Below are 14,951 nucleotides of genomic sequence, written 5' to 3' on the forward strand. Positions count from 1 at the left end.
CACAATGTTTTATCAATTATGCGTATAAAGAAAACGGAGATGATATGGTAACTGACAATTACAAAATAATGGCTGTTACGCAGGAAAGAAAACATCTTCCTTTGATTTTAATAGCCATGTTTTATAAACAACAACGTTACATGTATCCTTTATGTAATGATAATGTAGTATGCGTCCCAGCTTAAAATTTCCGAACATTGAAGTTTGTTATTGTAGGAAAATTGTCGTATCAAAAATATGTTTTTCGATAAGATGATAAAATCCATTTCGACAAGATGTAACATTTTCTAAAGAAAATATGAATATGAGAACGTAAACCCATATCTTTTAAAGATATCAAAGATTTCCAAAATCTTTTCCATGCTACTAAGGTCTGTGCAGATTCCCATGACCTGCCGCTGACCTTCATTTTATTTTATGTCTAACATGATATTTATAAGTTTCACTTAAAATTTGAATATATACATAACAGGAAGAATAGAATACTACAAGTATAATAGCGTAAGTGTCCTTCAGCACATGTTGATTATATGAGCCGCACCATGAGAAAACTAACATGGTGCTTTTGCGACCAGCATGGATCCAGACCAGCCTGCGCATCCGCGCAGTCTGGTCAGGATCCATACTGTTCGCTAACGGTTTCTTTAATTGCAATAGGGTGAAAGCAAAAAGTATGGATCCTGGCCAGACTGCGCGGATGCGCAGACTGGTCTGGATCCATGCTGGTCGCAAACGCACTATGTTGGTTTTCTCATGGTGCGGCTCAATTATGTATTTGATAGTTGCAATATAACTGATTGTTCTTGTTGCTATTGCATCTTAATACTGGGGCTAATGTTTTTGATGTTCCGGCTAGTGCTATTGTTGTTGGTTACATCTGTGCACGTTTTAACTACGAAATATATACCTTAAACGTAATGAATATATGTGAAGCTATTAATGAGAATAAAAAGTTGTTTACATACTGTAATATACCAAAATTTTTAGTTTCAAAATATTTGATATTCAAATGAAACACTGTTAATTCTTTTACAGTCAGCTTACGATCTTATGTAATGATACGTTTGATATATCATTTTTGTTCCATGCTAGATCGGCTATATTATATGTGCACTGCTAGTTGGACCAATGTGTTGTTAGGCATGTCAAGGTTTAGATAGACACCTTTATGGCCTACTTTGAATTTTAAGTCATAATTTGCTAACTATTTGGAAAGAATATAACAAACTCTTACTTTGATATCACAATATAGATTGCTGCACATATAAAGACACATGTTATATTTTAAGAGTGAATCATTAACCTGCACATTGTTGTATTTTAAGAGAGTTTCAGTCCGCAACATTTTGACCCGAGCACCAGTATTACAGGTACAAAACTGGCGAGATTTGGTGTAGATTCTATTACTTTACAAATTATCTTCTGGTGTTAGGTATTTTTGGCATATGGAATTTTGTTCCAGGAACTTAGCTCTTCTTTTTAGATTTTTGTCCTTGTTGTTTTAGCGTAAAACATATATTTGTAATATGGTTTGTAAATCCCAAATTCCGGGCATCAAAAATACAGTAAGGAGGAAATAATTCACTGAACAATGCGGATATATACGTTCTAGATCCGTAGACTATAATTGTCTTCCTAGGAAAAGTTAACGTATTATCAAACATGACGTATATTAAGCTGATACAATTGTTTTTTGCATTATTTTTCCGAGACATACTTGCTTAATTTCTTAAGATGCGTTTAGACAAATCCCGAAACCATTCAAATTTTATATTGTAAATGACTTATAACATCATTTACTACTTTATACGTTTAAAAATAATTATGTTGTCTAATACTGAAGTTGAAATACACTTGGCATTTTTGGTAAGTGGGTTTAACGCCTCACTTTTGATGTCAGATCATATTGTACAAAATCTCAACTTTAATACCCAGTTCTCAAGCATTTTGACTTTCAAATAAATGTCTCGTGCATGATTTTTCGTATTTCTTTGGTCAGTTTTCTATGGCTAGGCTAATCCAAAGAGCAAATAAACATGCGGGCCATCTTAGATCTAGCTAAATATGCCTTACAGTAAACCTGTGTGCTGTAGGTCATGTAGCCATTGTATCAGAGAAAATATGCATACTCTGAAATACTGTACTACAGTTGTATATGATTTTCAAAGACGGCTTGTCTAAAGATTATCAATAGTTTCATGTCAGCGGTCTGTAGCTTTATTTTCTGAGACCAGACAGTATCAGATGGAACATCACTATGTCCACTTCTCAGTTATGTACCAATTATATCTAATCACAAGTGGACAAAACATTGAAAATTATAAATTTAACTTGCATACACCTGTTCATTTGCCTTTTTAAATTTATAGGTGGATAGAATTGTATTAATTTTATTAAACTAACTAACATGTTATTCTAACTATCCCATTAACACAGACATTAATCAAGGGCAAACACAGGAGGCCGACTGTTCAACAAGTTATTGAAATGATGTGTGAGAAGGTGATTTGTATGTCGTGAATTGTTTAGAAATGGTACATTCAGATATACACAATGACAGATAGAAAATGATTTCTTACTTTAATAATTTTAATAATCTTCACAAATAAAACACAATATTTTTCTCAAATTCCAATCGTTATTTTACTTACATTTCAAAACCTCATACAGAATTTCATCGTGTTTAGATTTCTAGCTACCAACTTTATACATTATGAATTGCTAGCTCATATTATTCACATTTTTTAAATATTTGCCTTATGCTTTATTGATAAAGTAGAAAAACGCGGTTGTAGTCTGAATGTCCCATCGTCTTTTGTCTAATCATTTATTTAGGTACTTATTTATTTTAGAACATACTTTTGATGTATTCGTAACTACACAGAATTGCATGTTGACTCTCGTTTCACTTTTGTTCATCCGTCACTTGACGTATGAACATTAGTTTGTCTTTCTAGGTCTTGACAAAATGGTGTGTACTTTGTTTCTTTTAATCCATGTTTCAGTTGACAAATGACATACACTTTGTTTGTTGATCTTAGACATTGGACTGTCTACGACAAGATAAAACGAAATATCTTTGATAGTTTGGTTTGTGACATTCGACAAGTTGCCGTGTGACTCTAAATATTTTCACCTTTTATTTCCCGATTATGTTTACCCATATATGCATGTTATATAGTATACGATAAATAGTAGATAGTACATAGTAGCAATATATTATATATACATAGAAAGCATGTGTTTTGTGCAGTCGTGTTGAGTGTCTTGTCAAACTTTTAAAGAAAGGTTTTGTTCACTCTTATGTCCCATTTCTTATTACTGTTACTTGACGTAGTACTAGTTTGCATTTCATTCAGCAGAAAGAGATCTTATCCTTTTTAATCCTATATATAATTAAAGCAGGATCTTAACTTTAAAATCTTAAGATGTCTTTTCTATTATATAATTGTAAAATTGGTTAAAATAACCATACAATTTTCTCATATATATTTATAAGAAAGTCAACTGTTCTGAAATTAATTATATCCAACTGCACACTATCTCTGTAAAATTCATTATTTCCTCCAGATTCAGTTAACTTTCAGAGGGAAAATATATAGCTTCTCTGTATCCAGTCAGTTAAAAGACTAAAATGTTACTACTGATTGGTGAGACATGAAAACAGAGATTTGAGTATATATGCAAATATTGAACCAGTGCAAATGTGTAGTACCATTCGGGTGTATATATAAAGCAGCATCGAAACTAATCTTAATGAACAGGTGGACTTGTTGTGAAATATGCACGCTCACTTTAATTGCTAGGCGGTTTGTCGTAACTGGTCTGGTATATTGTGGTGGTGATTCTACCTATTAATATACCCACCTTTGCATCATTTCAGCTGTTCAGAGAACATCGCACATTAAGACGCGCATTCAAGAAGCTTGATCAGGGACATAAAGGTTATCTGAACATGAAAGACTTCCGGAAGGCACTCAAAGAATGTAATATCAACTTCACAAACGAGGATTTCTACCATCTACTCACTGAATTTGACCAAAATATGGACGGGAAGATATCTTACGAACTGTTCTTAAGGACAATGCTTACAGTTTAAATGTTGATGTATGATATAAGCAATATGGCCAAATATCTTACTGATTTTTACTGCCAAACTACCATTGTATAAATTGTTTTTAAATTCACGATACCACTATTTTCTGTGGTAATTCTCATACTTTGTATTTGTTGTGATTTTCAGGAGGGTCAGGGCAATTTTTCTTTAGTTGTCCCTTGTTTCCCATGTAGGCAACTTTGCCATATCATTACGAAATACTGAAAATACTAACCACTGAGTAATAGCTGTTATAGGGGTCTTTTATAAATATGGACTAATAAACCATGACATTATTAGAGTGTGTAATAACTTTTACAACTGTTGATAATATATTGATATCAATTGCATGATTTCGCACTGTCCGAGGGTGGTCGTATTGGCCAAGGCAGACTGCCAGAGGACAAATAATATGACCAATATGAAATCACTTCATAAATGATAATCTTATTATTGAACACCGTATTTTCCCCTGAATTTATCCAATCAAAACGCTTTCATCCCATATTGGCCTTGTTTTCTGGTATTCGTATTGATCCTGATTTTCTCGTACTGACTCAGTTGGCTCAATCTGTTTCATATTATATATAAACAGTTTATCCAATATTGCATAGTTGAATAATAAAGTAATATAATGGTTTCAAACAACTATGTAAGGTACAGATGTGATACAGACATGGTCACAATCATACCTGCATGTTCTGGAGAGTCAAACAGTGGCCATTATTTACAAGCAAGTTCACTGCAATGGTTTATATTGAATATGAAACTTCTGTGGACCCGAGAGTCAAGTGATATCAGACCACATGGATTTGAAAACAGAAGTAACTGTACCAGAATATAACATGGCTCTGATCACACATAGTAAGAAAGAGATTGAATACATTAGTTTTGTAAGAATTGTATGTTTCAAGGCAGTCTACTGATAAATATATTTCTTTATGTGTGTCTTCAGTATTATTATAAATGAAAATCAAAGTAAACAGGAAAAAAACTAATTACGCAATATATGACAAAATATGGCATTTACACACTTGTTATTAATGTTCACGCCTTGCATTTATCTTATGTTAAGCTTGATATGTATCTTATCATCATGGTATATTTTTGTCTTTAATAATCTGTAAAAAGTGAAATAAAGTTGAGGGTATCCGCATGAAAGACTGCTTTTCTTAAAGAAAAACTCTTTAAGCAGACATTGTATGGCTCAGGCTTTATCCGTAACCTTTCAGAGCCACCTAAAAGTAAATGAAGAGCTTTGTATAGCTTAAGAGACAAAGATCAAACGTTTTCATTGACGATTTCACTACAGGCAGTACTAGACAAACTAACAGTCCACTCGCGGACAAGCGCAAATCTATAAACATTGTTACGTTCATTAATCACCTTTAAACATCACAACATAATGGTGTTTAAAGGATATATGATTTTTTCTGTTTAATGTTTGGTAGGAGGACAACTGTATTCTCTTACAAAATGTTACAAAAACAGTTGTGCACGTGTGTGTCCTGGCTTATATACAGAAATTATAAAACACAATCATACTTCTTAAACTGTTCACAGTTTTATTTTATTCAAATAATTTTATAGGCAAGTTAAACATTTATGTTTAGATGTTGCATGATTATCAGTGCATCTAGTGCTTTTTATATAACTGTGAGAAAGCAGAAAATGCTGTGATGTTATTGCAGTTAAACAGTACAATTTGTACAGGAAAATTTTATTTTTTGTTATGTTTCATTGTTATTTTTATGAAGAGTTTAAGTTAGTGTATCCTTATAGTAGGAGGGCTCTCACACTAGAGATTCATTTTGAACTTGTTTATCTACTGAAATTTACTAAATTTACATAATTTATGCATAATCATTATTGTTTAGGGTTACCTGTATAATATGCACCATAATGTAAGGTCTATTTTGAATTAGAATACAAACTCCTACAGCCCAACTTGTGTAGGCAAACAAAATTTGTGCGGTGTAAATACATTTACAAAAACTACAATGGAAAAAACTACAAGAGAACATTTTTGTCTATAATAAGAATAAATATGAGATTATACGAGAATAAATAACAGATGCTTATTATCTTAAAAGATATATCTACAACTGCAGAAGATGGCTGTAGTTCAGTTGTTCATTTAGAATTTGTTGATCAGGCTGTGATTTTACCAAAGACCCTTGGAGACAACTCTGTGATACTTTATTTATTATTACAGAAATAAATTATCTGTTTCAAACTACAGTCTTGTTCATCTATTTTCTTCACAAAATTCATTTCATGCCTCCTCTGAACCGTTCTTTCATCACCCTGTATGTCCTAGACATATTCACATGAAAGATCCATCCAGCTTGTTTGTCTGACGGCAGATCTGTTTGCGCATGCCTGAAAATAATGCCCACGTCGGGCCCTCTTCCAGTATCAAAACGGGAAAACTGCTATACGACCGCAAATATATCTATTTGAATCAACGTCCAAGTTAACAAGAGCTCGTAGAACACGCAAATGACCACCTTGATGCATTCAGGAACTGCACAAGGAACAGAAAATATTTGGTCACCGGCACTGGACATTTGACGTACTGACCTCAAATCAATAATAATGGGTCATTTACCAGTCATAGGTGACCTCTGTATCAAATGTGATCTTAAACCAAAGCATTCTCTAGTTATTTTGCCAAAAAAGTTCTACTGTTCTGCATCAATGTGACCTTGACCTTTAACCCTACTGACCCCAATATCAATAGGGGTCATCTGCTGGTCATGATCAACTCCCTATTAAATTTCGTGTCGTGATCTTAGGCCCAAGCGTTCAGAAGTTATTGTCAGGAATCGGTTTGACTATTCCGGGACAATGTGACCTTCACCTTTGACAAACTGACCTCAATATCAATAGGGGTCTTCTGCTGGTCATGATCAACCTCCCTATCAAGTTTCGTGATCCTAGGCCCAACCGTTCTCAAGTTATCGTCCGAAAAAGGTTATATTGTTCCGGGTCAATGTGCCATTGACCTTTGATCTACTGACCTCAAATTCAATAGGGGTCATCTGCTGCTCATGACCAACATCTCTATCAACCTTCATGATCCTAGGCCCAAACGTTCTTCAGTTATCAGCCGAAAACCGTTTAACTGTTCCGGATCACTGTGACCTTGACCTTTGACATACTGACCTCAGAATCAATAGGGATTATTTGCTGGTCATGACCAACATCCCTATCAACTTTCATGATCCTAGACCCAAGCGTTCTTGAGTTATCATCCCGAAACCGTTTAAATGTTCCAGGTCGCTGTGACATTGACCAGTAATCTGCTGGTCATGTCCAACCTTCCTATCAACTTTCATTGTCCTAGGCCCAAGCGTTCTTGAGTTCTCATCCGGAAACGATTTCGCTGTTCCTTGTCACTGTGACCTTGGCGTTTGGCGTACTGACCTCAAAATCAAAAGGGGTCACTTGCTGGTCATGGCCAACATACCGTCATTTGCTGGTCATGACCAACAAACCCTATCAACTTTCATGATCCTAGGCCCAAGTGTTCTTGAGTTATTATCCGAAAACCGTTCAACTGTTCCGAGTCACTGTGACCTTGACCTTTGGCCTACAAACATCAAATTCGACAGAAGTCATCTGTTGATCATGGTCAACCTCCTTACCAACTTTCATTGTCCTAGACCCAAGCGTTCTTGAGTTATCATTCGGGAACCGTTTAACTGTTCCTGGTCACTGTGAACTTTACGTTTGACCTACTGACCTCAAAATCAGTAGGGTCATCTGCTTGTCATGACCAACCTCCCTATCAACTCTTATGATTCTAGACCCAAGAGTTCTTGAGTTATCATCCGGAAACCGATTGGTCTGCATACCGACATACCGACCGGCAACTGCAAAACAATATACCCCTCCTTCTTCGAAAGGACTGGGGGGGGGGGGGGGGGGGGGGGCATAATAAACAAGTAATGAAGTTTAACTAAATATCCGTTCATAGCTTACTCCCCACCCCTGTCACTGTACATGGGTTCACGACTCTAGGTGAAATATTTTAATATGTTTGCAACATTGACTTTTAAGAACTTAATATGTAAGTGAAGGACCAAGTCTGGCCTAGCGGAGTGGAATCCCAACTCAAAGTCTGGCCTAGCGGAGTGGAATCCCAACTCAAAGTCTGGCCTAGCGGAGTGGAATCCCAACCCAGAGAGAACAACAGGTGCATTACTTCACATGTATGTAACAACCTTCTAAATGTTTTATGACTCTGGGTGAAATACATTTTGAGAAACATGGGGCATGGGGCACAAACTTTTTTTGACTATGTCAAGTCTTGCAAAGTAAAATCAAACACGAAAACCAGGTGCACAAAGTCACATGCTGGATAATATTCTTCCATGTTTCCATGACTCTAGGTGAAATATTTTTAAGATATATATATATATATATATATATGCAACACAAACTTTTTAGTACTTTTGTGTATTTTTCACTAAGAGAAGGACCATAACTTCAGTCTGGCTGAGTGAAATTCTAAACAGAAGACAAGATGCGCAACTTCGCATGCTCTCAATTCCCTTATGTTCTATGACTTAAAGGCACATAATTTTTGAGATACATGCAACACAAACTTGTATCCCATCTAATATGTATATTTTTTCACAAGACAATTAAGGACCGACCATAACTTTGGTCTGACAGAAAGAAATCCGGAACAAAATCCCAGATGCATAACTTCACATGATGAATAATATACCTATGATGTCTCATGACCTTAGGTCAAATACTTTTTGAGATATGCGAGACACAACTTTTATGCATATTTTTGACAAAGTCAAAGGCCATAACTCTGGTCTGGCTGAGATATCTCTAGCAAAACCCCAAGTGCACAACTTCATATACTGAACTACATTCCTGTAATGTTTCATAATACTAGGTACTTTTTAAGTCACATGTGACACAAACGTAGGCCTTTTTTACGCATATTTTTACCAATTCAAGGGCCATAACTCTGGACTGGCTATGTGAGATCCAAATTAAAACCCGGGTTCACAACTTCCCTGCCGAATAACAATCCTGTGAGATTCACATACTTTCTGAGATATGGACACAAATGAGGATGGACGAACTGACGGCTGGATGGACTGACGGGCGGACAAGCTCCCCCTCCCCCGACAAGAAAAAAATACGGGGGAGACACAACAATTTGAAAAATACAATACGTAATATAGACAAACCTGTACAAGCAGTCAAGAAATGGAGCGACACAGTGTGACCGTTTGTAGCAGGTGGAACGACTTGTTAAAGAGGTTACGTCTAATGTCAACACTACGAGGACGTATATATAAAGTATATGACAGTCTTGCCATTATGTGTTTTAGCCAGTCTGAAATTCTGAAATAGCACTAAGCTAAATTCAAACAACATATTTTCAAATGTTTTACTCATTTATCTGTGTATATCATGCCAGACTACACACTAAATGTACTTGCTAAGTGAATCCGTTATGTAGATCATCTATTAAGCAACTATAAGGGTTGCTAATGATTATCTACACTTTTAATGGATAAACTACAATAGACTATAGAGTACATATTGCCCTTCTATTACGTTCACTTCCCTGCGATCTATTACTTCAAAACTTCATTTCATTATAATGCCAACAAGTGATCTATAACCTATACGTAATAAACATAATTTTTCATCAGTACAGCAAATTGTTTTGCTATAAAAGCAAGTTACCATCTTGCAAAATATTCTAAACCAAGAGCTGTTTGTAAAACACATGCCCGCTTGGTGGTTTCTTTGGGGTAACTGGGTGACATTGGTCTTTGATCTAATAACTGTAAACAGTTCTAGACATCAACGGATATCAGATATCAGTTGATGATACATTTTCCAATTATTGACAGGCGCCCGTTTTAAACCCAAAGGTCAGTCAGCTTTTACACTGACCTACTTAACCCAAGACACCTACACATTATCGGCCAATTTACTTATCGTCTTCAGTTTGATAGTCTTTGGCCTAAGAGTCCACTACTTTTAGTATTTAGGTACCTTGACCTTAACCTTTCTGCGCCCTTAAGCAAAATAAGAGCATCTACTGACGGCAGCTAATCATTCTACAACCTTTCTGCGCCCTAAAGCAAAATAAGAGCATCTACTGACGGCAGCTAATCATTCTACAAGGTAGACGGTTGTAAACTCAAGCGTTCTCATGTTATGAATCGCATCAGACTCGAGTATTGTGACAAAGACCTCTGACACTTATGACAAGGGTTGTCATGGTGTGAAAACTTCTATGAAGTCTGACACTGCTATATGCACAGGCGTTTTCCAGTCATTGAAACCGTGATCAGTCTCGCTGTCAGTAAGTCCTTATTCATGTTCACAAAACAATTTCAGTCTCAGATGAGTTTGACAATGAAACTTTGTTATTTATATCTGAATTGAAGCTACATTTTTGTATTTTCAATTGACTATTCAGATGATTGCCAGTTTCAATTGGAATTTTGTCCTGAAGTTCCAGTAAAATTAGCTTCTCAAACTCAGCTGAGACCGAACAATTTCTCGTGAACATGAGCCTGCTGGCCGAGACAATCATCTTAACAATAACTCTGGTGTTAGCTGAGCAATCTCGCCAAGTATCAGACCTGTCCCTGTCAACCTAAATGTTGACAGACACGGACAACAGACGATGGACATCGAGCGATCACAATATCTCAGGCAATTCTGACTCATTCACAGGCCTCCATTGTGATGTGACTGGCGCCACATTCCCCATTATTCAACAAGGGGTTAAAGTCACACCGACACAATTACAGGTCATATGACTTTCCAGCTTTGATGGTGGATGAAACCCCAGGTGTCCCTCTGTGCATTATTTCATCACGAGCAATCACCTGGGTAGAACCACTGACTTTCTGTCAACAAACTTAACCATTCGGCCACAATGTCCCAGGTGCTGTAATATGGGACAGAAACCATTATGTGTACATTACATGAAGATTACTTATGTGACCTATAATATAATGTCAAACTTCGTTCACTCAAACTCAGTTAATTTGAATACCACCCTTTGTTCCAACTAATCTTCAGGTCAAAGACAATCCCTATATAATCTATATCGGCTCAAACTACCTATAACCCGAACAAATGTTGCCAGTAATGTTGAGTTTGAGATAACAAAGTTTGACTGTTTATGACAAAAAGCTCACCTTTGAGCCACTCTGAGATAAAAATCATTACCACCACAAACCCATTATAACAAAGGTAGATTTTTGTTAACAAGATATTATATTAATACAACAAATAACAAAATTCTTAAAAGTCATATCTAATGAATGCAGTTTTGTAATTTCAATTTACGTAAGGATGCATGAGCTTGCAAAACTTTTACCTGAAATTAAAAGCTAACAAGAACTGTCTGTTGGCAGCGCGATCGACTATTCTAAGAACTGATGGAAGTATGGGGTCAAAATATTACCAGAGATTTTCAGACAAAAGAAGAACAATAGACGAGACAAATAATGCACATATATTTGTGGATTTGAATAAGTCTTGCACTATATGGCAATGTGTGACCATGATGGTAAGCAAGTGTTCAAAGTTTCAAAGCCATATATCAAACACTTTAGACAAAATATGGAATGGTATGCCAAACTTAACTTATTTCTATGTTAAACAAGAGCTACACATGCCCCCGATGGCACTTTGAATGAATAGTTATGGCCGATGTTAGAGTTTAGGACCTTTGACCTACGGAGCTGGGTCTTGCGCACGACACGTCGTCTTACTGTGTCACACATTCTTGCGTAGTTATTTTAAAATCCATGCATGAATGACAAAGATATGGACCGGACACGCCCATCAATGCACTATCATGAAAAATGACCTTTAACGTCTAAGTGTGACCTTAACCTTTGAGCTACAGACCTGGGTCTTGCGTGCGACACGTCGTCTTACTATGGTACACATTCATGCCAAGTTATTTGAAAATCCATCCATGGATGACAAAGATATGGACCGGACACGCCCATCAATGCACTATCTTTTAACGTCTAAGTGTGACCTTGACCTTTGAGCTACGGACCTGGGTCTTACGCGGGACATGTCTTCTTACTGTGGTACACATTCATGCCAAGTTATTTGAAAATCCATCCATCGATGACAAAGATATAGACCGGACACGCCCATGAATGCACTATCCTTTAATGTCTAAGTGTGACCTTGACCTTTGAGCTACGGACATGGGTCTTGCGCGCGACATGTCGTCTTACTGTGGTACACATTCATGCCAAGTTATTTGACAAGAGCTGTCACAGGAGACAGCGCGCACGACTATTTCGATAATCGATAGTGAAACTGGGCACATCTGAGGAAACTAGAGCTGTCACTGGAGTGTTTAACCTTTAGCATGCTAGATAAATTGTCGTCTGCTGGAAATGTCGTCTGCCAAAATTGTAAAGTTCATTCAGTTTGCTCCAAAATTGGAAGAAATATTGTCAGGGTAGCAAACAGCTTGGAACCTGATCAGACACTGATTTAATCGGCGTCTGATCTGGTTCCAAGCTGTTTGCAAAGGCTGTTAAATTCGCCTGCAGCAGGCTAAGGGTTAATGACTCCAATTGTGGATGAAGATATTGCACAATAGCCTGAGTCTATGTCAAAAATATCAACTCAAAGTAATAAGAGAGGTAAAGATAAAATGTACCAAAACACTATATAAGTATATCCTAAGCAAAAAGGGGTATAATTCATTAAATATTGGTGCCAGAGTTATGCAGCTTGTGTCATATAGTGTGGGTGATGATGTTGAACTACTATTTTAAGTTTGAATCAAATCCATTCAATAATAACAGAGACAGAGTGAAAGTGCATCAAAACTTTAACCTAAAATTCTAAGTAAAAATGGGGAATAATTAATGAAAAATTGGTGCCAGAGTTATGCACCTTGCGTCAAATGGTGCGGGTGATGATGTTGAACAACTATTTTAAGTTTGAATCAAATCCATTCAGTAATAACAGAGACAGAGTGAAAGTGCATCAAAACTTTTACCTAAAATTCTAAGTAAAAAGGGGAAATAATTCATGAAAAATTGGTCCCAGAGTTATGCACCTTGTGTCATATGATAAGGGTAATGATGTTGAATTATTGTTTAAGTTTGAATCAGATCTATTCAGTAATAACAGAGATAGAGTGAAAGTGCATAAAACTTTAACCTGAAATTCTAAGTAAAAAGGGGAATAATTCATGAAAAATTGTGCCAGAGTTATGCATATCGTGTCATATGATGTGGGTGATGATGCTGAACAACTATTTTAAGTTTGAATCAAATCCATTCAGTAATAACAGAGGTAGAGTGAAAGTGCACCAAAACTTTAACCTGAAATTCTAAGTAAAAAGGGGGAATAATTCATGAAAAAATGGTGCCAGAGTTATGCACCTAGTGTCATATGATGTGGGTCAAAACTTTAACCTGAACATATAAGTGAAAAGGGGGGATAATTCATGAAATATTGGTGCCAGAGTTATGGCCCTTATGTCAGATGATGTGGATGATGATGAAGTATTTCAAGTTTGAATCAAATCCATCAAGTAATTACAGAGATATGTTGAAAAAAGAGGAAGTGCACCAAAACTTTAACCAAGGTGGGGACGCGGAAAGACGCTGACGCAGACACCAGGGCGAGTAGGATAGCTCTCCTTATACTTCGTATAGTCGAGCTAAAAATCCATCCATCGATAATAAAGATATGGACCGGACACACCCATTAATGCACTATCCTTTAAATGTCTAAATGTGACCTTGACCTTTGAGCTACAGACCTGGGTCTTGTGCGCGACACGTCGTCTTACTGTGGTACACATTCATGCCAAGTTATTTGAAAATCCATCCATCGATGACAAAGATATGGACCGGACACGAAAATTGCGGACAGACCGACAGACGGTTCAAAAACTATATGCCTCCCTTCGGGGGCATAAAAAGGGCCATAACTGAGCTAAAGTCCTTGTCCTAGTTATGTAGTCTTGCCTACATCTGTAGACTATGATGGTTAACAAGTGATCAAAGTTCCAAAGCCATATGACAAACAGGTTAGGTAAAACACAGACTGGTATGAAAAAATTTAACTGATTTCCAAGTCCAAAAAGGACCATAAATTCTGCCAAATAGTTGACAGAGTTATGTACTCTTGCCTGCAGATAAAGATTGTTATAATAAACAAGTGATAAAAGTTTCAAAGCCATGTATCAAACAGTTTACACAAAATACGAACTAGTACAAAACTTAACCAAGATTTGTAAGTTAAAAGGAGCCATAATTCAGCCAAAGTCCTTGACTAGGTGATGGTACAGTTGTTGAAAGTTTTAAAGTTTTATCTGAAAAGATTTTGTCAAAATGTGGACTGGTATGAAAAACTTAACCAAGGTTTGGCGCTGACGCCATGGCGAGTAGGATAGCTCTACTTATTCTTTGAATAGTGGAGCTGAAAAGGGTAAATTATTTTGACAAAATAGATGCAAGAGCTATGTCACTTGTCCTGTAAGGTCATCCCTTGATGCCAAAGACATGTGCAAAGTCTGAAAGCATTTGGCGTAGTAGTGTCAGAGAAACCTGCATACATGCTCAACTTCAACCTTGATGATGTGGATGCTGACAAACGGGCGATTACAAAACCTCTTCTAAAGTATAACGGGTTAATTCTGTGGGCAAAAAAATTCTGCGGCTTTGTCCTAAAATGGGCCTAGTTTATTTCTGTGTTTTTCATTTCTGCGACCTTTGAGAAAAGCAGGAATTAATTTTTGCGGTTTGCATAATCCGAAAGTAAATTCTGCGCACAGGAAATAGCTACCGCATTTACTACGTCA

General features: G+C 36.5%; 1 protein-coding gene across 13 annotated transcripts in view; it reads left to right on the top strand.

Annotated features, from left to right (window-relative positions):
- The window catches only part of LOC123552039 (EF-hand calcium-binding domain-containing protein 6-like), a 35,795-nt gene extending 29,458 nt beyond the window's left edge, over positions 1 to 6,337 (top strand). For 9 of the 13 annotated variants that reach the window (XM_053541529.1, XM_053541532.1, XM_053541533.1 and 6 more), the window contains 2 exons: positions 2,437 to 2,502; positions 3,884 to 6,337. In XM_053541529.1, the coding sequence (XP_053397504.1) occupies positions 2,437 to 2,502; positions 3,884 to 4,099 (282 nt within the window). In that variant the 3' untranslated portion in view covers positions 4,100 to 6,337. Of the gene's footprint in view, positions 1 to 472; positions 502 to 1,325; positions 1,371 to 2,436; positions 2,503 to 3,883 lie in introns of all 13 variants that reach the window. The other 4 variants (XM_053541535.1, XM_053541541.1, XM_053541530.1 and 1 more) reach the window with 3 other exon arrangements.
- The last annotated feature ends 8,614 nt before the right edge of the window (positions 6,338 to 14,951 follow it).

This window comes from Mercenaria mercenaria, chromosome 4 (assembly GCF_021730395.1).
Source record: "Mercenaria mercenaria strain notata chromosome 4, MADL_Memer_1, whole genome shotgun sequence".
In the NCBI taxonomy this organism is placed as follows: domain Eukaryota; kingdom Metazoa; phylum Mollusca; class Bivalvia; order Venerida; family Veneridae; genus Mercenaria; species Mercenaria mercenaria.